At 39.6% G+C, this 25,871-nt stretch overlaps 4 protein-coding genes across 6 annotated transcripts in view; 2 read left to right on the top strand and 2 right to left on the bottom strand.

Moving 5' to 3' along the window:
- Positions 1-236: 236 nt before the first annotated feature.
- Positions 237-8,364, bottom strand: slc26a11 (solute carrier family 26 member 11). 3 transcript variants are annotated; one of them, XM_085161489.1, is made up of 15 exons: positions 8,240-8,364; positions 7,487-7,697; positions 7,190-7,397; positions 6,860-7,052; positions 6,018-6,103; positions 5,014-5,230; positions 4,739-4,917; positions 4,540-4,612; positions 3,937-4,048; positions 3,804-3,859; positions 3,298-3,438; positions 2,822-2,949; positions 1,729-1,828; positions 1,521-1,654; positions 237-1,421 (listed from the first exon to the last, which is right to left on the bottom strand). In XM_085161489.1, the coding sequence occupies exons 3-15, from the start codon at positions 7,391-7,393 to the stop codon at positions 1,314-1,316; spliced, it is 1,731 nt and encodes a 576-aa protein (XP_085017615.1). In that variant the 5' UTR covers positions 7,394-7,397; positions 7,487-7,697; positions 8,240-8,364; the 3' UTR covers positions 237-1,313. The 3 variants fall into 3 exon arrangements, with proteins under 3 accessions (XP_085017615.1, XP_085017613.1, XP_085017616.1); XM_085161487.1 differs by having other exon boundaries at positions 7,190-7,442; positions 7,575-7,697; XM_085161490.1 differs by having other exon boundaries at positions 7,575-7,697.
- Positions 8,365-8,400: 36 nt separating this feature from the next.
- sgsh (N-sulfoglucosamine sulfohydrolase (sulfamidase)) lies at positions 8,401-15,887 on the top strand. The gene is made up of 9 exons (XM_085161491.1): positions 8,401-8,621; positions 9,765-9,925; positions 10,004-10,109; positions 10,200-10,576; positions 11,655-11,736; positions 11,813-12,016; positions 12,603-12,769; positions 13,271-13,488; positions 15,551-15,887. The coding sequence occupies exons 1-9, from the start codon at positions 8,537-8,539 to the stop codon at positions 15,732-15,734; spliced, it is 1,584 nt and encodes a 527-aa protein (XP_085017617.1). The 5' UTR covers positions 8,401-8,536; the 3' UTR covers positions 15,735-15,887.
- A 104-nt stretch (positions 15,888-15,991) lies between these two features.
- Positions 15,992-19,369, top strand: npb (neuropeptide B). Its single transcript, XM_085161493.1, has 2 exons — positions 15,992-17,562; positions 18,048-19,369. The coding sequence occupies exons 1-2, from the start codon at positions 17,299-17,301 to the stop codon at positions 18,174-18,176; spliced, it is 393 nt and encodes a 130-aa protein (XP_085017619.1). The 5' UTR covers positions 15,992-17,298; the 3' UTR covers positions 18,177-19,369.
- Positions 18,847-25,871, bottom strand: part of gnav1 (guanine nucleotide binding protein (G protein) alpha v1) — a 34,597-nt gene continuing 27,572 nt past the window's right edge. The window contains exons 8-9 of the mRNA XM_085161492.1: positions 22,891-22,978; positions 18,847-20,027 (exon numbers count right to left, since the gene is read on the bottom strand). Coding sequence (XP_085017618.1) covers positions 19,837-20,027; positions 22,891-22,978 — 279 coding nt within the window. The 3' untranslated portion in view covers positions 18,847-19,836. The remainder of the gene's footprint in view (positions 20,028-22,890; positions 22,979-25,871) is intronic.

The following is a 25,871-nucleotide window of genomic DNA, read 5'->3' as shown; positions in this document are numbered from 1 at the left end:
GAAGTGCTTTAAAATCTGCTTGAAATACCTCAAAAATGTTTTGACTTGTTTAAAAAACAGTCCAAACGGTGAAAAAAATTACAATTACTTCTTGTTGTTCTTACTGCTTAAGTTATTCCTGTTAAATGTAGTTTTAAAACCTACTGCATCATAGAGTGCACTTTATTTTTTACACACTGCTTGCATTTTGGTTTAGCTTTTGTCAAAGAGATAACAACACAGTGTAACATGTCATGTCTTTTTCATCTGAGGTTTTATTTAAATTATTTCAAAATCTGGTGAAGACTAGATGACTTTTTAACTTGTGTCCTGATGTGTAAAACTAGAACAGAAAAATGGTGTACTTTTTTTTAAACGACTGCATTCTGGGGAGAGTTATGAACAGACTATGAAAATATGTGGCAGCAAACTGGAAGGAAAACTAGCAAAAATAAAACTAATAGAAATGGAAAAGAACCCTGAACCAGCTTTTCAGTTGCAGCACTGTTGCATGGTCATCCCAAGGATCACGCCCATGACAAGTGATGATAACTAATGATCATTAAATACAAGAATAAATGATAAGAACTATAAAGAATTCTGCATGTACACAGAAACACAAATAACTTGTAATGATTTATTCAGGAAAAATCTTTGTATAAATGTGATGATTTGGGTTAAAAATATAATTCACTCATCTTCAACATTTTTTAACGACTGAACTAGAGATCCTGTCCCAGCTGTCATTGGCTGGGAGGCTATGCGCACCAGGTCTCTCGCAACACTGGAATAATTTATTTTTAAAGAGAAAAGTTTTTGAAAAAGTTTTGCCTTTTTCCCACCTAGAAGCATTTCTTTGCCAACATAAAATAAGACTACTGCCTTACAGTACATTTTACACATATAAATAAATAAAACGATAGATGGCACTTGTGTTAGCCTGACTTTGCTCAGTTCATTAATCAGTAACTTCTTATTTTTAAGAACATATTTGGTCCCACTCTGGACTTTCAACCTTAAAACACCACACAGACATCTATTAGCAAAATTACACCACATATATCCACTATTACTTACACAGTCCAGATATTAATAGATTGTATTATTTACATTTACAGACATTATATTAAACTTGTGCTCCAAAGTTGTTGTGCAGTGGACAGTGTTTGTAAACCTAACAGATTTCCTTATTTCTTCACTTGGTCAGTGGCAGTCGCTGCAAACTGCAGAGAAATTACTCGCTGGAGGTAGTTTATAGATTTTTTGAGGTCTTAAAAGCCTTATAATTCCAGATTAGGGGCATCTCTCCAGGCTGTAACTGGATAGTTTTTGTGTTAGTCATCAAGAAGGTTCCTCGACTCCATCTGCAGTGCCTCGTCCACGCTGTGATTGTGCCTGAGGCCCTCCAGATCAGCTGCTAGGAGAACCTTCAGAATAGAGGGCTGAAGGAGGGAGGAAGACACAGGAAGGGGAAAGCAAAAGATGATGAGTATGAACTCATTCAGTAAGGATTAAAGGTTTTTAAGGACTGAAGGGTCTACCTGCAATCCGGCAAAGATCAGATGCACTTCTCTGAGTTTGAACTGCCTCAGCAGGTCCCTGAGCTCACTGATCACTGTGTAATCGATGATGCTGACGTGAGAGCAGTCCAGCACCACAGACCGTGGTGGAGACACTGGGGAAAGACGAGCAAGTAAACAGCAGGAAACACTGAAATGTGCCCACACAGACTATCAAGCATTTCCTTACCCTGCAGAGCCCGAGTGTGTATGATGTGGCTGAGATACTCGGTGGCAGGAAAAGTGAGGCCACTGCTCAACTCCATCACCAACACGCCTTGATCAGTCACCTGCAACTCAGAAATGCAATATTACAGCATTAGTCTTATTTGATACCACATATTTCAAATGTGTCCTCATCAAAGTTATGAAAAATGTTTAGTTTTAGTTTTTACTACTTTTATTTTTAGCTTATTCATTATTAAGTATTGGCAGGGCAAGATTTAAGAAGTTCATAGAAAGTCTCAAAGTTCTGTTGACATTCCAGTTCCAGTTCTTCATTTAGTTTTTCTTAAGCCTCTCAGAGGTGGACTCGCTGGTGTCTTTTGTCCTGCTGCAGAACCCAAGCGCTTCAGCAGAGGTCATGAACAGACGGTCGGACATTCTGCATTTTGTATTTACACTTTTTCCCACCACTGGCTCTAAAATAAACTGAAATGGTGAATACCCCACTATGAAACAACACAGCGTCTCCTGCATCTGGGTTCTAGTTTGGTCCTGATATAAGATGCAGTCTGAGAGAGTTTAGCTGCTGGAAGCTGGGCCAGTCATCACACACTGGTGTGACAGGAAGAAGCAGCAAAACATCACAATTTAACTCTATGATGACTTTTCTCTGAGTGGATAAGGATGGATCCAACTTTGATTCACGTACCTACAAAAAGCAAATGTTTAACCCAGGCAAATACTAACAAAACAAAAAAAATCTTATGTGCTGCTTTTAAGACATTTTCACGGTCAAATCATCCTTAATCATTATCCTCTTCATCAAGATCATATCTTCTTCTCATTTTAATACCAAGTTTGTGTCCTTCATCTCTCCCTCCCCTCTTTCTCTTTTCATGTATTTTTTTTTACATTTTTAGTACTTTACGGATTAGTATTTTATGACTTTTAAGACCATTTTATGACTTAATATTTGTGACCTTCTTAATTGTTTTTTTCTCCTGTTTTATGCTTGTAAACTCCTTTAACCCTTTACCCATGATATTGAGTCAAACAAACTCACTTCACATGACTAGTTTCATACACTGCTTGCACACAGACATAAAAAGATAACGCACCTCTATCTGGGGTCTGGCCATACTGTAGAGCAGCAGGGCTCCAGACACAGCTATACCTCCTACGATGCCATACTGCACCTCCCAGAAACTCATCAGGAACGTCACAAAAAAGGGGAGAAGGTCCAGCTCTATGGGGGATAAATCATCATCATCATTAACGTTTAAGTGCCTTTTACATCCTCCATCGATACTAGACGTTACACATGTTATATATTATGTTCTTGCCTAAAAATGGGGGACTGAGACGGTGACTGAGTCTGGCTCCAGACTCCACAATTCTCCCTCCCATATAAAGTCGTTTACAACAGTTGACAAATTGAATTCAGTTCAATCTTTTTTTTCCACATCCCTTTTATATATTTTGGCTACTCTGTATAGTCAAATACAAAGAACTTTGGGTAAACTCTGTTTTTAATTTAAATATCTTACATAAATAAAAGTGACTTGACTAATTAAAATAGCAAGATGACACTCACTTCGGATCTTCCACATCTTAGCCACCACACGGTAATCCACCATGGGAGCCACCGCACAGATGATGACAGCAGCTAGAGAGGTTTTGGGGATGTAATAAAAGGCTGGCATGAGGAAGGCCAAGGAAAGCAACACTATTGAACCTGCAACAATAAAGAGAAAGAAGATCATGAAACATTTAAAAACAGTATAAACAACATAAAATATGATATTTATTTGCACTAAAATAGCAAAAAAAATAGGTGATTGTTATTTTGGTTTTGACTTCAAGGTGCATTTTTATTATTTTTTAATAAGAAGGATGCTATGACAGACTGAAAGATAAACTTTTGCATTCTTGTACAAACATTGTTCTTGCAGTGTCTCCAACCTGCACGATAAGCCTTTTAATTTCACCTAAATTTCAACTAAAGAAATATGAGGTGAGGATAATTTGCTGTATGACAACATAAATGGCCACAAGGGGGCAGAAGAGGAAAACGTAAAAGCTGAAAGTGTCACAACTTACTGGTGACAACCCCTCCAGCTGGAGTGCAAACTCCAGTCTGGGAGTTCACAGCTGTCCTGGATGTGAAAGAAAACATCAGAATAAACATAACTGTTATTATAACCATGAAAATAACACACAGAGACACACAAACCTCCCAAAGCTCCCTGTGACAGGGTAGGCTGACACAAAGGAGCCCATGATGTTGGTCACTCCGATTGCCAGCAGCTCCTGGTTGGCATCGATCCTGTAGTCGTTCTGACTGGCTGAGGAGAAACATTAAGTTAAAATCAGCCACCAGTGTGATGAAAAAAAACATTCTTTATCTGCTTTTATTATCTAATAACTATTTAATGAGTAGAAAAATGCTTTTGAAACATGTTACGTTTTTAAAAATGTATAAAGTATTGATCTTTATTAATTTCATCTTCACGATGAAGCCTTAAATTGACAGCCATGTTGCACTTACAAGCTAAATACATGATAAATATTAACATTGCTATTGGAGTTTTATATGTTTACAGTGTTAGTTTAACATGTTAAATTATGGGACTGTCAGCTATTAGTTTTGGAGATACTTATTTTTATTAATCGGGTAAGAAATGTGAATATCTGTACCATATTTTATGTCTATCATTTAATTCTGTCTGAAGACATCTCATTGAAAAAGTGGAAACGTCAAGGAATTACCACCATCATTATGATTATCCTCTGAAACCAGTAACAGGAAATCATTCATATGACTAACATTACTTACCAAATGCTTTCGCAATAGCAATGCTCTCCAACAGGCCCATGAAGGGGATCACCGCTAGCCCTCCTCCAAAGTCCTTTAAAACACACAGAGAGGAAGACGAGACAGTCAGCTGCTCTTTCTGAGAGCAGAGGGATTCTGGAAGTGAAACTTTTAGCTCAATCATTTATCTTCATTGGGTTACTGGCTGTTTCCTCCTTACCTTCACAATCTCTCCAAAGGAAACGACGGTGCCATTGGCTGTAGTGTCAGAGGTGGGCGGAGGCCTGAATGGTGGCAGTCCGCGGGTAGTTTTTCCAGTGATCGTGAAGACGTGATTACCATACACCTCCCAGGAAAATGCTACGAGGGATGCAGCGATGACCACTGCAGCGTTACGCACTGAAGATATAAAGAAATACAATAAAAATGTAATGAACAGAATATTGTTTTTTTTGTAAAAGAGAGACACGTGTACTCAAACACAAAGGTACTCACTGGTAGCTACAGCCCACACTACTTTCCTGGCATACATGGAGCAGGTGGAGTCATTGTCAGAGGTTAGACTCGATTTCATGAACATCAACATGACCAGCAGAGCGAGACAAATCAGACCAAGAACCACATCACCGATCCTGGCCTCAGGGATCTTGTGGAAGGTGTAGTAAACCTCCAGGAAAAACTGCTGAGGGACACCCTGGATTCCCAGAATATTCTAGAAAAAACGGAAGGTAAAACCACTGACTTTATGAACGGAAAAGGAGAGGGCAAGAGCAGTTCTCTCTTTGGAAAATGCACTTTTGAGTATAACCTAAACATTCGCAGCCTCACCTCTGTCAGTGCGCCCCAGGGTGGCTGTGGCTACAATGTAGCTTGCTATCACCAGTGTGTGAACAGGTGGATGACTGCATGTGCTATACAAATACAGGCCATTTACCATTTAATGTTAATCAGTTCACCAACAATGAGCTCAACACAGATTATAGTGCTCATTGGCCACATCTTTGACCTGTCTGCATGAGGTCAATGGGAAACTGATAGGGTGTCTTAGTGTTTGTGTGATTTTTGTGGGAAATCACACCACAACCTTTTTCCTTTTTTTTGAAGGCAACTATTAATTTTATTGTATTTTATGTATGCGTGTGCAAGCAAGTGCAGCTTTCACATAAACAGACATTTATGAGGTGCGAGTTTGCGAGCCCTGAAAGATTTCAACTTGCATTAATAAAGAAACACTGATGCAGAATATAGAGCTTTAAGACAGACTTTTCAAATATTTATTTACTAAAGTCAGAGGTAAAGCCATGTGCTTAGTTTGTAGAGAGCAGACTGCTGTGTTTAAGTGTTTTATTAAGAGACTATTAAGAGACTCACTTTTTATCTTTTCATTCTTTTAAAGACTTTTTCCCTACTGAGGCATACAGTTCGATGTGTTGTATATGCTGAGATAACTCTATGTATGTGTGTTAGTTTTTGCTGTGTGTGCATGTTTTCACTCTTACTTTGACTTGGCCAAATCCAATAGTTACTGCAGCAGCACACGTGAAGCCTTTTATTACAGGAAAAGAGATGAAGTCCAGAAGGAAACCTGCAGAAGAGAAGCAAAGTAGTGGATGATTTACAGAACCAAGACATTATTAAACCTTCCAGATTTCAAATATTACAGTAACTCTTTAAGGAAAAAATATAAATTCTCATTCGATAAGGAGCTTATGTTCGTAGTTTGCCCATTCATTGACACAAGACTAGTAAGTCATTCAAAAATAACCCACAGCACAATTAAGTTTGGATCGGGTCCATGAGACAAGGTTTCATGTTCTCCTTGTGCCTGTGGAGTCTGCTCCAGGTACTCTAGCTTCTTCCCACAGTCCAAAGACATGCTTGGTCGGGTGATGGCAATTCTAACCTAGATGTTAATGTGAGCATGAATGGCTATCTCTGTGTGTCATCCCTGTCCAGGGTGTATCCTGCGTCACACCATATGAAAGCAGTGAGGGGGCTCCAGCTCCCTACGACCCTGAACTGGATATGTGGCTAATAAAATGGATGAACAGATGACTATTTAAGATCCACAGATTTTATAGTAGACTGTCTACCTCTAAAATTTAAGTTCCTACATGACAGTTACTCGATTTTTGTGATGTTGTTTTTACTTTTGGACTTCACCTTAAATTTTACATACTGGAGGATGTGATAAACTATCAGTGCTCTCAGACTCACACAACAATGTGTGTTATTGTGAAAAAATATTTTGTTTTGCTTTCAGTGGTTCACGAGTTTTTCAGGAAAAGCCCAAAACTGAAATCACAAGCTTTCCACATGACTTCGGGAGCACTCATTTCACCTAATCTCAGTAACGCCATCACAGCTTGGATGAGTCCACAGAGGAGGCTGAGCAGAACGGCTCGGTGAGGCTGCCCTCCCACCACAGAGGAGCACAAGAGGGACATGATGGCCGTGGGGCCCAGGGTCACATCCTTGGAGGTTCCCAGAAAGGTGTAGATGAACCCCCCCATGAAGGCCGAGTAGAGTCCGAACTGTGGACAGAAAATAAAATAAAGTCTGAACTAATTATGCAGCTAATTATTTTTTCATCTTAAAGCTCATGTCTCGGGAAAAGAGGAAAGCCAAATTAGTTATCCAGAGGGAGGTGAACCCTAAAGGAAAGACTCGCCTGCACAGGAAGGCCGGCCACTTCAGCATAAGCCAGTGCTTGTGGTACAGTCGTCAATCCAACAGTGAGACCCGCAAGGACATCCATCTTTAGCCATTTCAGGTTGTACTTTGGCAGCCATGAGAGGATGGGCAACCAGGCCTTCAGGGTGCTGTAGGAACAGCAGCACCGGGCTGACTGTCTTCTCATCAGACGCCGCTGCATCACACTTAGAGGTAAAGACCGGCGGGAGAGGAATTCAGCAAAGAGACATCTGTAGCAGAAAAAAGTAAAATGAACAAAACAAACGCCACTCACACAAAGCATGAGTTCTCCCCTCAGCTTTAAATGTCATCAGCTTTGCTGGGTGCTGCTCAGATTCCTGTTTTTTCCTTTTATTTCCTACCTCCTGCTGAGATATGCAGCATTCAGGAAAACGCCACAAAGATGCTGCTCGTGCAAGCAGGTGTCAACCTGTTTGTTTCCATTTCTTCAAGCCAAGGACATATCTTCAGGTGCATGCTGTGATCTGCGTGCCACACAAAAAAAGAACCATTCACAAGCTCACTGTGTGTCATTTACAATCATATAACGGTCATATGACAGCTGGGTGCTTTGCATAGTATCTGAACAGTCAGGACATTTTTTTTTCATGAAGTCACCTTTACCTTCAAACTATAAACTTCCTCATCAGAAAAGTCCAACAGATAGGTCCACAGTCTTACGTGAACTTGACCTCAGACTGATACTTTATCTCCCACTGTGTCTGATTATGAGTCTGTTACCGAGACTATAACAACCTTGTAATTATCAAAAAATAATGATAATACACTAAAAACAGTGATGTGTTTGAGTGCAAGAGAGAAGAATGCACAGAAGAGACTGAATTCGTATACTACAGAAATGAAACAAAACAGAATAAAATATAAATCTGACAATATAATATAAAATAACTCCACAGCGTTTAACCGAACTGAACCAAAATAGACTAAAATAGACAAGAACAGACCAAAATATAGTAGAAAAGAGCAAATAAAATAGAATAGAGTCGAATAAAACATAAATTCTTACACGGCGTGATGCTTTCTCTTGGCTGGGCTGTGATTTTTCACGTCCTTCTCTACTGTTCCTTTTGCTAAACCCACTTCTCCAAAAACATTTCGCTGACTAGGCGCGAGATAAGTCGTTTCCTGTTTTTTTTCTCCTCACGTGACTTGTGTCGTGTGACTCCCGGTGGGCGGGGTTTGAGTTGTTTGAGGAAGCATATTTCACATCGTTCCAACGATGCCTTTAAGTGCTAACTTTAGCGAGTTTTGTTTTCATATTTAAAGTTTATTTTTCTGTGGAGTAATAGAGGAAGAGGCCAGCATGCTCCCTCGGGTTGTTTTTATTATTTTTTTAGCATCATGTTGCATCGGAGAGTCCAAAACAAGAAATGTGCTTCTAATAATTGGTGAGTTCACGTTTTTGTGCTCCTGGAGAAACTATAAATCCTTTCTGTTATCTGGCTGGAAATTCAAAATGCTGAAATACACCTTCCTGTTGCCATTACAATTCTCTGCAAAAATCTCGAGCCACCCTTTAATTCGATATATAACAGAGGTTCAATAGTTCCCGAAGTTTTTCATTGGACATTGGCTGCTTGTTAACTCATTTTCAATCCACTTAAAAGTGGCAGGCTTAAAAAAAATATCTACAGCATTAATGATTAATGATAGCGAAATGGGCAAAAGGCTAAAGTACACCAAATTACACAAAAATTGAACTGAAAATCAGCAGTAACGGTCTTTTCTCCATCTTGAATCCACACATGAATCCAAATTTGAGATTGTTGGTTCAAATCATTGTTAGTATCTACAGAGAAGATCTGGAGAGAGGTACAACAGCGAGTGTCTACAGCTATCTGTAACAGTGCAGGCTCTGTCATGGTTTGGGGCTGCAGTTGGGGATCATAAAAACTGATGGACACTGAGATGGATGCAGAAAGCGTCTTACTAAAAACAGCTTTAATTTTTCAGGATGATCAAATGATCTCAAATGCACCAACAATGCAGTGAAAGGATGCCTGGATAGAAAAACACATACTGGAGTACCATCAGTCATGGATTGGCCTCCCCAGAGACTTTATCATTATAGTGATAGGGAACAGTGCAAAAGAACAGCTTTGAATGTCCTTCAAGCCTGGAGAATGATTCCAGAAGACTGCTCAAAAAATGTTATTATCGTACAAATATTATATAAAGGAATGTGTTTAAAGTAAAACTAATCTAAAATGATCTGTCAGAAAATGCCAAACAATTGGAAAAAAATTGAAAACTATACTCAGGGAAAAAGAAAAATGTCAGTGTCTCTTTACATGAAGCCTGATCCACCAAGAAACACTTTTCCTACTTAAATCCTCTGCACTGAACCCCAACCTTAAACCCATCCTGTACTTCTGAGAAGAACTGGAATTGTGACTCAAAGCCAGGTTTCATTACCTTACTGACTTTGCAAAGCAGTATGTAGATGACAAAGATTTTAGAGATTATTAAAAGTCAGTTATGGGCATTTTGTTTGAGCCCCCGCATCAGTTTCTGTCTTTTCCTCCTCACAGCTGATGATGCAGGTTTCGAGACAGAGGTTTATAACAACTCTGTGGTCCACACGCCTCACCTGCGCTCTCTGGCTCAGTGCAGCGTGGTGTTCAAGAACGCCTTCACATCTGTCAGCAGCTGCTCACCCAGCCGCTCCGCCATCCTCACCGGCCTGCCACAGGTGAGACACACACACTTGTAAATGCCTCTCATTAAAGCGAGGTGAATTATTGAGGTGTGTTTCTCTTGTGGTTTCCAGCATCAGAATGGCATTTATGGACTTCATCAAGGAGTCCATCACTTTAATTCTTTTGATGAAGTACAAAGTCTGCCGCTGCTTCTCAAACAAACCAACGTACACACAGGTAGTTAACAAAATGACCCGTTTTTCTCATGTCTATAAATAAATCCTTCTTATTTTTTACTTTTTAAACTCACTGATTCTTTCTTCACAGGTATAATTGGAAAGAAGCACGTTGGCCCTGGATCTGTTTACCCCTTTGACTTTGCCTACACAGAGGAAAACAGCTCTGTCCTCCAGGTGGGGAGGAACATCACTCGCATTAAACTCCTGGTCCGCAAGTTTTTCCAGACTCACAAAGAGGAAGCCTTTCAACGAAAGAACAGGAAAAAAGCAGAAAAAAGTAACCGGGAGAATATAAAGAATGAAGACAGGCCATTTTTCCTTTATGTTGCCTTCCATGATACTCATCGATGTGGACACTCGCAGCCCCAATACGGAGCCTTCTGTGAGAAGTTTGGGAATGGTGAAAAGGGGATGGGTAGAATCCCTGACTGGACACCACAGTATTACACACCAGACCAAGTAAAGGTCAGAGAAATCCCAGTTTCTGCTTTAATACCTGTTTTTTTGTCATTATTTTACAGTTTTAAAAAGAAAAAGGCTATAAAAATCAAAGCAGGCTAGTCCATTTTGCTGAAATTTCATTGCAGCAGCTGACATTGTTGTATGCATGCCTGACAGTGTCGGGGCATGCTCCTACTGAGATGGTAGATGGTATCATGGGGAATTTCCTGTCTGAGGTGCAACCTGGCAGCATCAGATCGCATGAAACATAACATACCAGAGTTGTTCTATTGGATTTAGGGGCCCAGTCGGTGGTATCAGTTACTTCATCCTCCAGAGAGTGCATGCATACTCTCGCCATACTCTCGTGCAACTGGAGGAACCCAGGAACCACTGTGCCATTGTACTGTGTGTGCCGTTGCCTAGCCTGTAGAAGTCTGTGCATCCCTGCATTAATATGCTTCCCCAGACCATCACAGAACCATCACCAAACTGGCTATGCTGAAAAACATTCCAGGCAGCATTACGTTCTCTGCAACTTCTCCAAACCCATTCCTGTCTGTCACATGTGCTCAGGATAAGCCTGCTCTCATTAATGAAAAGTACAGGGTGACAGTGGTGGACTTACAAATTCTGGCATTTTATAGTAAATGACAGTCAGGCTCCACGGTGCCGGGCAGTGAGCACAGGACTAACTAGAGTACACTAAGCCCTCATGAAGTCTGAGACATTCACACCAGTGGCCTACTCTAGGGCTCCAGATCAATATCCCAGAGGTTAAGTTAACTTGATGCTATACTCTGGTTAAAAAGTGGGTTTTTTTTTTATATGTTTGATCTTGAGCTCATTGCTGCTTTGCATTACAGCCTGCACCGCCTGTAGTTGAAATTAACAGAAATTTCCAAATGCCAAAATTTTCCACAGCTTTTTCTCATATCCCAGTTTGTGTTTCTGATTCAACCCTCGTCATATGATTAGTCTTTACTTTTTTTCTTCTTTTTTTTTTTTTACTTTTCAAGTTATCATGATGGTTGAATTAAAGCTACAGAACTTTAACTTTAACACATGATAATGCAGAATTTCCTCATCTTGTGCACTTCAGGTTCCTCCTTTTGTGCCGGATACACCTGCATCACGAGCTGACTTGGCTGCACTGTACACCACAGTGAGCCGGCTGGATCAGGGTGCGTAACGGTTTTATAACATAGAAAAATAAGGTTGTAAAACACTAAACTACGATGCTGCGCATATCCCCTGCAGGTATCGGTTTAGTTCTTCAGGAGCTCAGAGAAGCCGGTTATGAGAACGACACTCTGATAATCTACAGCTCAGACAACGGTATCCCCTTCCCGAATGGCAGAACCAACCTGTATCACTCTGGAACGGCAGAGCCGATGCTGGTGTCCTCTCCGGAGCACAGGGAGCGATGGGGAGACACCAGCGAGGCCTACGTCAGCCTGCTGGGTAAGAAAATTAAAGATACAAGGAACGACGCAAATGGACCTTTTCTCAGTATTTTAGGCCTTAAAATTAAGCAGCTATCCATTATGAGCACAGAGTGAACTGCAGGTTAAAGTTAAATACTGATGCCACTCATTTCTAAACCTTTCTGGATTGTGAATAACAAACAATAAAAAAGTTCTAATAATTACGATCCAGTAAAGAGTGACAGAGCAGAAGAGTCAGTGTGTTGATCTGAAGCAGCCACTAGATGGAGACTTAACAACAGAGCATGAAATATTGATAGAAGGATAAAAAAAATGAATAGAGTAATAGACTGTACCAGTAGGGGTAGAAGTATTTTCTCAACCTATCAACAAATACTAACAAAAATACAGAGATATGTGGCTTTCTTTTTCTTTCTTTTGACGGTGTTGTATAAATATGAGGGTATCCCTTAGTTTAAAATGTACTATTTAAAGCTAAGGGGTCTTATATTTTGGTCTGTGTGCCTTTTTAAGAATTCCTTTAATTATTAGTAACTTAAGTTGAACATTTGTCAGTTTTTTGTTTGTTTGTTTTTACTATCTTTTCCTTTTTATTTTTACAGACATCACTCCCACCATCCTCGACTGGTTCTCTGTTCCTTACCCATCCTACAGCCTACCTGGCACCCCTGCCTCCCAGGTCCACCTCACTGGCCGCTCATTACTCCCTGCTTTGGTAACTGAGCCCACCAGCTGGCACACTGTCTACTCCAGCCAGTCCCTGCATGAGGTCAGGACATCACCACCACTTTAGCTTGATGAATCATTTTTATTTCTAGCTCTAAATTTTTATTTTGGACTCTACTGTGGTAGCCTTGCTTGAACTCAGTTTAAAATATTCCCTTATCTAAACTGATGATGAGCTATTTTCGCTCCTCTTATTTGAAGCCAACTTTTTTCTGATTGGCTGCCCCTTACAAGCTAAAAGTTTGAACAGCAGTGGGCTGCTGTGCTTACAACTAGAGTTGTAAGACTGACACAACCATATAAGAATATCTGCTTTGACTGGACTCACACTGAGCCAAGAGTAGGGAAAAAAGTCTAAAACCAAGTGCTTAGAGCAGTGTGAAGCTTTTGGCTCAGAAGGATTAATTGCACGTACACTGACATCTTTATTTTAAATTTGCTGTTGCAAAAGTATTAATAAGACAGAAAATCAAGAAAAACATGACAGCATCACTTTAATGAGAGAATAAAATGTCTTTAACTAAAACTTTCGCTTTGATTTCAGGTCACCATGTACTACCCGATTCGCTCTATTCACCAGGGGCCGTACCACCTTCTGCACAACCTGCACTTCCGTATGCCCTTCCCTATCGATCAAGATCTGTACGTGTCGCCCACCTTTCAGGACCTGCTGAACCGCACCACGCTGAGTCAGCCGACACACTGGTTTAAAAGCCTGGAGCAATACTACTACAGAGCTCGCTGGGAGCTGTACGACACCAGGTCTGTAACAGCTGCTGTCGCTCGCTTTGTTAGAGCTGATCCAGAGAAGCAAACACGACCTTATTCCTGATATGTATCAGTCCCTGCAAAGGACGGGAGTTAAAAGGGCCTCATGGAAAAGTGGATCACAATACTTGACCTTGATCAGTGGATGACAGGGGCATCCACCGATTCCAGTGAGATAAACCTAAAACAGCTGATTTAGTGATAAGGTAACAACTCTGTCTCAGCAAACAAAGAGCAGAGGTCAAAAACAGAACAAGAATCACGTGTTGAGCAAATTTTATTTGCCATGATTGTTCAGATTTTTTTGTGATCAATCAGTATTTAAAACTTTTTTCTTTCTTTTTTTCAAACACTGTTGCATTTGATGGTAAAGATTCCTACCATGAATCTCCTGCCCACATATGAAAGAGACATGCATGTTAGGTTAATTGGTGATTCTCAATCTGCTATGGATGTGAGAAAGATAAAGTGCTTAAATAGTACAGAAGAAACATGTACTGGTCAAATGCAACTCGTCTTTTGAAGCACTTTGATCGGTCACTAAAAAAATGCGACACATAAATAGCAGGCTGTTTCCATTTAAAGCTTTTTATTTCACGGTCTGTGTGTCCGTAATTGTTCACTGCAGCAGTAACAAGTGAAAAACTGAGGAGGATGTTGATAACGAGCTTTGCCGTCTTTCACACTAAAAATCAGCAGCACCGTCTTTGCTGTGACTTTTACACTGAGGTTAATCAGTTGTGAGTAGAAAACGTAGATGGTCCACTAGTTGAGTCCACCACATCTGCAGACACATCGTTCACATCTTATATCAGACCGTTAACAGAAAAGTCTGTTAACGGTCTGTTTCTTAGAGTGTAAAGCTTTTTTAAAGATGACATTCATAACAACGGATGAAGGTGACTGTTAGCTGAAGAGTAAACAAGCACAAACGTAATCAAGTTTCTTTTTTTTCCAATAATGAACACTATTGATAGTCTAAAACTAAAACTACACCACAGATTGGCTTTGAAAACCACGTTTAGCTTAATTTAAAACAGATTTTCAACAACCTGATTGAATGCACAGTATAAAAACATTTAATGAATGACTTATAACACACTATAATGAACGCATACACTTGTATAAGAACATTTTAACGGATTATTACTTGTCATAATTTATTTCACCATTCATTTCTTACTCCTCTTTACTGCTGTGCTAATGACTGTTGACCTAAAGGTTTTAATTAATGAATAATATACCAACATAAACGCCTTATTTAACCTCCTAGGACCTGACGTCCACATATGTGGACATCACATTTTGGGTTATTTAGACCAAAATACTAAGTCTTGCTCTTCAAGGGCCTGATATCCACTCACGAGGACATTATACTGCTACTGTTCTATCGAAATTTTAAATTAATATCCTCATATGTGGCTCTGATTTTTCTTAGAAACAAAAATTAGGTAAAAAAAAACCAACAACCTAGTAATTCTTTGTTTTTACATTCATCAGGTCCCAATCAGCCCAAATATCAAAAAGAAATTAAAATACTTTTTTTAAAGTGCACTACACGTAGGTGTAGTGCACTTTAAAAAAGTATTTGATGGTAATATTAAGCTTTTTAAAGCAAATTAAGAGTTAAAAGTTGGTTTCATTCGTAGGCTATGTTTAGTACTTTTAAATGTAATGTGTAGGGAAAAAACACCAGTCAGATATTATGTTAGCAAATAAAATGCTTATTATTTTCACTGGAAATGGAGGCAAAACAACCATTCTCTTACTGGGTTTAGGGTTGTGGAGAAGCTGTAGCCTATCACATGTGTCATGGTGGTGAGATTCATGTTAAACCCTGAACGGTTCAACAGTTTAACGCCAACATATTTCCCTGAAAAAATGACTAATTTTAATAAAACTAACAGAAGCTATAGTTGCTATAGTCTATAGTCATTTTAGTAAATATAACTCATTATTTTTGCATTAGATGGAGGGATTTGCAGTGAGTAATTGTGGCTTGTTAGCTCAGTCTTTCTAAAATGTTTAAATATTAATAATTGCATCGCTAACGCAGGAAAGACCCACTGGAAACGAAGAACCTGGTGTCAGACCCGTTCTACAGCGGCGTGCTGGAGAGCCTGAAGCAGGATCTGCAGAAGTGGCAGTGGAAGACTGCCGACCCCTGGGTCTGTGGACCAGACTATGTCCTGGAGGACAAACTGGAGCCGCACTGCAGACCACTTTACAATGGACTATGAGGGACCCCAATGGTACCTTCAGTCATCTTGACTGATAAAGCTCCATGGATGAGGGCATTTACTTTGTAAAATACAAGATGTTTATTTTAATTTCTAATTTTGTATGTGAGTGATGCTTTTAATGCTTAAAATAAACAATTTTATTTGCTTTAATTTGTACCGTCCGCTTTATTTTACTGCATAATTTAATCGCTCGTCGTTTTTCTCCGTCTCTGTACATTTAAGGTTCATTTTCACCATTTTCATCCAGACTCCCACCATAACCCTGAGTAATAGAAAGGCAACATATTTAGACACCATTTAACTGTTTTTGTTATTGTTGATCGATTGATCTGGTAACTGAAGACGTGGTGAAGTTCATGACGCATGACTGGTGATGTCAGCGGATCAATCTCGAAATGGGTTCTGTTGAAATAGGACCGTTTTTCCTCTGAGCTCCACTTTGAACTCAGACTGGTTCGTTAAATCCTTGTAGGAAGCTGTTAAAACTCGTTCACCCATCGATCAGCTCATCTTTTCATTCCTGATCTATCTGACTTTACTTCAATTCAAGATTTTGAAGCCCTTTGCTCTGATTTTGCTTGCTCGAGCTGATTTCTGTGAATGAAGTAATGAATCGTAACTTTTCACTGATGTGAAAACTCAACCAAGAAATTCTGAAAATTGTTCAGTCTGATTATTTTACATTGACATTTGATAAATACGTGCAGTTAGGACACACACGGTCTCATAAGCTATCACTGGGTGATTTATTAAAGGAAAAATTGGAACCTTTTACCCCTCAAATGAGGTTATTCAGTAATTCTGTTATGCTGTGGGTGGCATTTTGCTGGCATGGTTTCACTCCACTTTTTCCCTTAGATGACTGCTTCTTCCAAGATGACAAAGCTCCTCATCCAAAGGGGGCACTGACTCACTTAATAGTTTCACGAGAATGAGAATGATGTGAATCATATGCTGAGACTTTCACACTTACCAATTTTGATTCTAACTGAACATTTGAGGGATTTTCAACCAACTTCTTAAGCAGCATCTCAACAACCATCAACAAAACGACAAATCAGGAAATATCTTTTGGAAAGGGGGAAAAAAGTAAACCACCTGTCGCTCAAGTAGAGTTATTTTAGGAATGAATCAGTGAAATACAAGGTGTCTTCCTTTAATTTGTCGGTATCCGGTGTCTTTTGTGTTTTGACTACAGTGTCAGTGTCTGTCACGGTCGACTGATGTTAATCAATTTCGCTCTGACCTCTTCAAGGGTCAGAGATTTGCTGACGTCCTATGACCCTCTAACTATCACTTACCACATACACACACACAAACACATTCCAGTGGCGCCATTAAACCATCAAGAGCGGATCAATTCGGATGTTTTTTTTTCTCCTTTTGAAGATGGATCATCATCCGCCCACCTCATAGCTCTGATTTGACGAACGACCTGGGTCACGATAACGTCGCCCAGTCAGCCTATATAAGCAGCAGAAAGTTTCCTGAACACCAAGCAAAACAAACGCACCGCTGACGAGAAAAGTCCTGCGTAAAACGTGCCAAGACGCTTCCAGACATGGAGAAATCAGCCAGGTTCGCTGTGGTGTGCGTTGGAGTGTCTCTGCTCATCTCCTGCTATTCAGTCGAAGCCTGGTACAAGCAGACCACGGGTCCCAGTTACTACTCGGTTGGTCGCGCCTCGGGTTTGCTGTCCGGTATCAGGAGGTCACCGTACGTCCGGAGATCCGACTCCGAGGAGACGCTGATGGAGAGCGGAGAGACAGTCGGTAACAACGTAATCCCGGAGAGTTCCAGGCAGATCTCCATCCTCAAAAGCATGGTGAGTGCCAAAAAAAGAACATACTACAAACGCTATTCTTGTTAGGAAGCGCTTTAAAACATGACCAGAGTAAAATGAAGAAGGTATGCGCGTAAAGTTTGCTTTCCATTCAGCTCCCACACTGGCGATAAATTAGTGCTGAAAGTTTGACATCTTAAAATAAAAAAAATAAAAAAAAATCAGGATGAGATTGAATTAATACTTCTAATTTATGTTTTTTTTAATATCATAAAGACAAAAACAAACAAACAAAGAAAACAGAAAAATCAAATGATTGGGCGCTGAAGGTCAGCTTTAATAAAACTGCTAACGCATATTTAACTAAATCTAAACTGATTACATCCCTAACTCCCGGATTAATTATTTTAGTCTGCATGATTTTATGTAATCGGTGTAAATCAGTGAAATGTAGGTTTTCAGGCTGGTTAAACAGGACTTGTCTTTTCCCTTTAAATTCTCTCATCTGTCATTTTCGCCTCATGCAGGCCATCTGCGTGAAGGACATCTCTCCAAACCTGAAGACCTGCGAGCTGATGCGGGACGGGACGGGCACCTTCCAGTGCAAGGCGGACGTCTTCCTCACTCTAGACTCCCTGGACTGCCTGTCCGCGTGAGTCCCGGCTGGACTCGTCCTCCGCAGAATCCCGGGAGCACTGCTGAGGAAACCGGAAAAAAGGAAAGAAGTAACGAGGATGCATGAGTGTGAGGGTTTGATGGCGACTCCCGGGAAAGACCCACAAATTGTCAAAGACGGACCGCTGCAGACTCTGAATGTTCTCTTATTTAAACCCCCCAACATTGTTCAGTTTTGCTTTTGTTGCGTAGACATGAGTGTAAAAGAAAAAAACATGAAAAACATCGGTGTGAGAGATGTTCGCTCAAGCCGTTTTCTTCCCAAATTATTTCTCATCTTTAGTGTTTGAACCCTGACATTTACCTGTGTTGCCAAACTGTATTAAATATAAGAGAAGTCGACTGCAGAGCAGATTTACTGTAAAGTACTTTTATTTATTTTATCTATTAAAATGAACAAACACTGGTAACCTGCTGTGTGGTCTAACTGTGTCGTTAAATCTTCAACTGCACAGGGGACACATAAGTGGTCCAGCACGGGATTATTTGAATCTTATCCATTTGCATGATTTCCGTTGAGTTTGCAGCATAACATTTATTCTGTACTCCAGATTCAGTACAAACCATAAAGTAAGTCTCAGGACGTAACACTTAATGAACTGTAAACATAAAAAATAATTCAGAAAGAAGAAACAAAGAATGAAAAACACATTTCATACATGTGCATGAAGCATTTATATTACAGCACAGCAAAACAACCTCATCAGGCACTTGGGGGTGTTTTTCCTCACTGTTTTTCTTTTTTAGTATCCATATCACACTGCATCAGTCATTACCATATCTTGTTTATTACTGGAGTCAGTAGCACAGGGGAGCCCTGGAAACAAACTCCAGCTCAGCTAATTGCAAACAAATCACATATAGGTGATTTCATCCTGGCTGAAAAACACAACAAAAACAGGGTTTGTGTGTAATACTGGAACAATAATTGTCATTGGTGATGGGAAGGAAATTAACCACAAGTCAGACGTTTCACTTTTTAAATTCTAATAAGTTTCCCCATATCAGTGTGACTGGTAGGAATCAGAAGACAAAGGGGCTGTGCACAGATGTGGGTGTTTTTAGCTCAGGATGTCAAGTCAACACACTCTGGTGTGTTTTTAAAGTGATTAAGACCTCATTAAAAAAAAAAACAAAAAAAAACAAACAGGCGTGACGCACAGCAGAGACAAAGTGATGGATGAGCGGGAAACACATGATGGTATGCGTGATTGAATACTGCGCCACCAAAGTTACTGAACAAACCCTCACCCACGCTCCATGCTGGCCCCACGTTCACAGAGGAGGACACAAATAAATGCCACATGTATCTATATCCAGTCTTCAAACATAAAAATCAGCGTCACTTTTCATAGTTTGACTTCATATAAAACTACAGTATAAAACATTAGTGCCCTTTACTTTCAATTAAAGGTTTCAAAAGTCAACATTTCGGGGACCAACGCAAGCAAAGCATGAACCGAGTGGTCCTCCACTTCAATCTGCTTTGAAACAGTTTTTAGAAGCTACATGTGATCATGAAATCGAAGAGGAGCAGCAGAGCTCCTGGGGTTCTCCTCACATTAGGGAGATCAGGAATCATGTTTGCGTGACATGATCTCCATATTTCAGTATTTAAAATGTGACAAAGTCCTCACGCAGTCACAGGAGCGACACGGCCTCCAGGTTCTCTTTGATTATTGTCTCCATAACCACCTGGAAGACAATCTGGATGTTGGAGGTGTCGGTGGCCGTAGTGAAGTGGTGGTAGATGAGTTTGCTGGGCGTTTTGTTTAGTGAGATGAAGGTGGCGGCGATGAAGCGGGCGGCCGAATCCACGTCACAGTCTGCACCTGACGAAGATGAGTGGGGAGAGATCAGATGTGTTTGCAAAAACTCCCAGAGTTGCTTAGTTAATGTTGAAAAGAATGAAATTCTGAATTATGTATTTGCATTTAGGAGGAGATGTGACACCAGTGGCAATCGGCCCAGTGAGGCAGTGGAAGTTTCTACTTTTCTATTACAAAAACAGCTTTACTATTCAAGTTTTCACTGACAATAAGAAAGTGGACATAAGACAAAACAATTGCAAATTATCTAATAAATGGCAAAAAAAGTTTGAGGTGTAGATATTTAAGCACATTTTCTGCCACTTGATTTGAATTAAAACTGATGCGGTGTGTAAGCATCATTTTACTGCCTTAGCTGCTTGTGGGTTATTTACAGTTTGGTCCATAAATTTGTTGGACAAAGACATCGTATTTGTAGTTTTGCACCTCCACCACCACAGTGAATTTTAAATCAAATAACTACTCAGTCCCCCACAGTCAGAGGTTCATAATTAATTGGACAAACTAACACGATTTGAAATATAAGGACTAGTTTTTCCATTTTAAGAGAAAAAAATAAATGTCTGAACGAAGTCACGACCCATGGACATCACCAGATGCTGCATTTCCTACCTTGAGATGCTCTGTTAGGCCTTTGATGCAGCCACCTTCAGTTTCTTTTGTGAGGCTTTCTTAAATAGATGGACAGGTTCTTATATAGCACTTTTTTTTACTCTACTTGAGCATTATAAAACATGTTATTCACCCGTTCATATCAGTGTTTTCTATCTAGCATTTACATTCCAGTGAACATATCTTGGCATCCAGGTTGGAGCAGCGAGTGACTGAAGGTTAAGTGGATTGAACCACCAACCTGATTAGTAAATGACTTGGTCAGATGTGTGAAAGTTAATTTTCTTAACCATGGAAATAATCCTGTCATTGTGCACTTTACCATCTTTCAGACGTTTTTGGTGTTGCTGAGCTGCCCAGTGCATTCATTCCTATTAAAAATGATCAGGTTGTAGATTTGGTGAATCCCAAAGTTTTTTTTAGGTTTATCTCCATTTTTTAGCCAAATTATAAATTTGCACAAGATGTTATATTATACTTTTCCCTATTTTCTGTCATTACTGTTGCACTGTAATGCCAGTGGTCATGATTTGAAATGGTGAATGTTTATTTTAATCTCATTTTAATCACGACCAGCATTTTGAAATCATTAAATTTAGGCATACATGAGTAATCCCTGTGAGGCAGAATGTTCAGACTGCTTTGAACACTCAGTTTTAAACGGTTTGCTTTTCAGTTTTTTTGCTCTCTGTGATGTCACAGAGCGGATATCCGAGCAGCTCCATCTGCTTGATGTTCAAACCTTTTTGTTTGCGAGGCGCAGCCCTTCTGAGGAAAAGCGGTTTAAAGGGAGAGGAGTTAAACAGAGGAGTTTATTTCAGCCAGAGGACGAATTCAGAGGTCAAACCAAGGTGCCGTTTATGATAAATAATGATTCATTTGAACTGTGAATCTTCTGTAGTAGGGTCTAAAAATAAAAGAAGTCGTGAGATGATTTATGAGAGAGGAAAGGAATAAAAAGCAAGTTGTAGTAACATTTTATACTAGATAAGAATAAATACTGGGATGAAGTAGAATGATCTTTTTTAATAACTCTACTGTTTGGATATTTTCTTAATTCAAGAGAAAACTATGTGGTCACAGGCTTTAAATTAAAGGTGTGGCCACTTTGATTGACAGGTGTACCCACACAGGGCAGCTGGAGCAGACAGCTGTCCACCAAGCCTCCTCCCAAACATATCTGACTAACCTAACTGGACCTCTCATCTGTGTTTGTGCTGTTGGTACTTTTTGAAGCATTAAAGGTCATTATCTGACAAATAACAGCTTGAAGTTTGTGCTTCAGTTTTAATAAGTGATATTCTAGTGTTTCATTAGTCTGTTACTAAGCAGTAATTAGCAGATTTGTGTGTCTGTGCGCTGCAGCTTGCTTCAAAATTGGACTTAATAACAGCACTTGAATAAATGCACTTAGTCCATTTCCACGATTGATACTAACCAAGCAGAGAAGCTAAACTAGAAAATAATGAATCAACAGTCCAGCCATCCAACTTCTGTCAGCTCCAAGCAAACAAAAACACAGCCTACACACATAAAAATGCCAGGAGCCGCTGTATTACTCATCATCACATCTGAGGTCAGTGTGAAATAGACTCTTGCTCTGCAGGCTGACCCCAATCCCAAGTGTTTTAGCATTTTTATTGACATTTGCATGCGAGCAGAGGGGACACGGCCCCTGTTGAGCCCACTGAGACACGAGAAGTGAAATGTTGAGCAGATGCAGAAATCCCCCCCAAAATATCACAGTTTGCAGCAGGCTAAGAGCTCATCATTCAATGTCCGGGTTTAAATCCCCTAGGTGAAGCTGTGCATAATGGACTAAATTTATGCTTTTATGATGGCAAATATCTATATTTGTAAAACGTGTGAGCTTCATTTAACTCTTGATAGTTTAAAAAGTTTTGACATAGTATTGATGATTTTTAAACACTAAAACCTGGCAGCTCAGTGTTGGCCAAACAGATGAATACCAACATTATTTTTTTATTATACACACATATGATAGCGAGCATCTAAAGACAAATTCAGGCCGTGATGCATCTGTCTGCTGTTTTTCATGATGGTATTCAATGCTTGGGTAGTTACCGTAAATTGTGCAGTACTTTCTATGCAGCTCTAAATGCACTGTGCTTTCAGACAGCACTGCAAGATGGTGAACTTACTGTCTACTGAGTGATTCTGGACACAGCCATGGGCTTTTGCATGCTATTATGCTGACCGTGGTAATAACATTCCTAATGAATATCAATCCTACCTTTAAATTGCGGTAAATATAACCGCAGATGTCGCCCAGAGTGCAAGATCTTGTCTTGAAAAAGGTCTATCTTGTTCATGAATAAAATCTGCAAAGAGAGAAAAACAATGAGCTGAGAGAAGGAGTTCATAACAAGAGGAAAATCAGTGTGAAAGAACAACTGAGAAAGATCACGTTTGCAACTAAAACTCTGCAGTAACTGTGGAAAAACATGAAATCCACTGGAATAAATCACAAATATTCACATTAAATGCAAAAAGCAGTAGCTGTGTTGACACAAACATCGTGTGTTGATGGTGGATCAATGGCTTCGCTCACATCAGTGTTCAGTAATCTGGCGCGCACTTTCCTGCAGACGAGTTCGACAACCTCAGCGACTCCTTTTGTAAATCTGTGTCTTTGTTTACTTCCTCAACCTGACTACAACTAAACTACACCGCTACTTTTGGCTTTGTAGTGTACCAATTAAAACTCAGACCAGGTTCTTTCTTTCTGGCCTGTCTGATCACAAAAAAACCCCAAAAAAACGGACACACACACACAAACACTTGCAAAACCCCCCCCCGCTAATAACAACAGAGGGGAAAGGTTGTGCACATTTTCAATGAACAAGAAATGGAGCGACACCTAGGTGTGCAATTATCACTGACCAGCCACAGTGAAAAGTTAATTGATGTGGAGGTTACAAATTTCCCTCCCACATGAAAAGAAAAAAAAAAAAAAAGGGTATCATTAAACACTTTTGTTTAATGAGCTTGTTGGCCTTGTTAACATGCAGGTCCACACACAACCCTGCACATAAACACGTCACACAAATATACTTAATTGCCTATTTGGCTCTAATTAAGTCTGAAATACGTTTTTTTAATAGCGTAAAAATGAATAACCTACTAGAAGAGAGGATTTGGTGCAGTACAGAAACAATCACATGAAGAGATTTTCTATAATACACACACAACTTAAAACTTTAAGTTAAATAAAGCAAAAAAAGGCCTTTGTTTTCTCAGAGATTGGAGTTTCCTGTTTCCAAAGGTTAATCAAAAGTGTTAAAAAGAGGTCGCAGCCTTTGCATCATTGTGTGCAACAACTTGTATTCTAAGTGGACCGCAAACTCAAGTTAGGTGGAATAAACTAAACAAGTTCATTACACGGTTGTTTTACTAGGATTGTCCACCAGAAATGGGAATGGAAAAACAGAGAGCCAAAGATCATCCTAATTACAACTCGCTGTTTAATTGCAAGTGACAGCGCGCTGAGAGACAAAAGGCAGAGACAGCGATCCGTGTGTGGAAACAACATTTACCAGACACATTAGCTTTATGCTCGTCTCGTGGTGTCATAGGGAACAATCGGAGAGCGACAAAGATTTAACTAATTTCTCCTCGATTCATCGGCGAGCTCCGCCCGCCTGAGCCGAGCTCCGCCCGCCTGAGCCGAGCTGTCAAACTGAACCGAGGTTCCCACCTTTTCTGGACGGGTCCTTTTTGTTTTTTGACTTTAAAACAAAGGCAAAGTCTCTCTCCCGCCTCACAGAAAGACATGTTTAACATTTTCCTTTCCATCGCTTTGCGCTGTAACCTTGTAAAAATATAATAAAGTGGTTTCCAACATAAGGCTCGGAGCAACATGGTGTTACAGGAGGGTTAACAAGATAGGAAGGAGTATATTACATTAGACACTCAAGGACATCTTTTTCTGTTTGTATTTATTTGTCAGGGACAAGAACATCACTCTCCCAAGAGAAGAGATGCATTTTATCAGATTTAGCTACTAACTAATTTCCATCTGCAGTCCCCGAGCAAGTCAAACAGGAATAAAATACACAAAAAACAAACAAGACCTATAAAAATGTAACTGAGAGTCCTAGCCTAACAAACTGAAACACGGCAGCTGATATAGAATCACAAAACAAAGCCAAGTCTGATAAAAATAACAACCATCAAGAACCATCAAACTTATATAGCATGAATCTTTAAAAGGAACTTAAACACTACAGCTATTAAGAGATTCATGTTCACAGGACGTTTACTACTTTCTTTTGTTGCGCATTGAGAGAAAGCACAGCGTCTTGTAGGAGCTTTAGAGTCCCCTCGAGCTGCTCTGAGCTCTGTCCTTAAATGTTTTAGGACAAACAACAGTCTTTAAAATGAGATGCATACCTGAATATAGAGGTAAATTCGCAGAAGTTGCAATGTTATATTGACTACGAGTGTTATAAAGATGAAACTGCAACAGTTTGCTATGTAGGACTTGATTTTTAAAGGATTGGTTATAATGTTGCAACACGAGCAGTAGTTTCCTTCAAATTCCTTTCAAACTTGCAGAAAAGTAGCTTTGTTATATTTTCATAACTGGCACGTCTTCTTTTGTGTTTTTAAAAGCCAAATGAAGGAGATAAAATAATAAATATTTGACTTCTTCAACGTTGTCTATTTTATGATGATGAAAAAAAAGTTTGGAAATGGTTTCTGCTGGTATTTTGTTATAAAGTGCGTTGTTATCAACTTCATCAATATTAAGCTGAAGATTTGACTTAGTTGAAACCTTTTCTGTAACATGAGACAGCTTCCTAGCCACTTGCTCAGCACTGCTCCCACTCCCACGGGAATCACAGTATCACTACATCTGCATTCATTCATCAGATTTTACTTATTAAACTCTTTATTGTATTACAATTAAATTTTGATCTATTGAGCACTTCAATTTAAAAAGAAAAAAAAATCATCTGAGCCCCTTCTTTTGTGTATTTCTTTCCCTCTTTGATCCATTTTATCTTGTGTTTATATATCAGTTTCATTAAGGAAAGTTGTTTTTCATGTAATTTGCAAGCTTCTGGGCTAAATAAAGTATCTCATCTTACTTTATGTGGATAGCAGCTTACCCTCTCTAGCACCTGAGCCACAGCTGCCTGATAAAATGAGACTGAAATGTAACACCAATAGCGGTCAGACTGAAATATCTAAGCAGATATTGCCATTAAG

Source organism: Neolamprologus multifasciatus, chromosome 6, assembly GCF_963576455.1.
Source record: "Neolamprologus multifasciatus chromosome 6, fNeoMul1.2, whole genome shotgun sequence".
Lineage (NCBI taxonomy): Eukaryota > Metazoa > Chordata > Actinopteri > Cichliformes > Cichlidae > Neolamprologus > Neolamprologus multifasciatus.
This window is presented reverse-complemented; position numbering and strand designations above follow the sequence as displayed.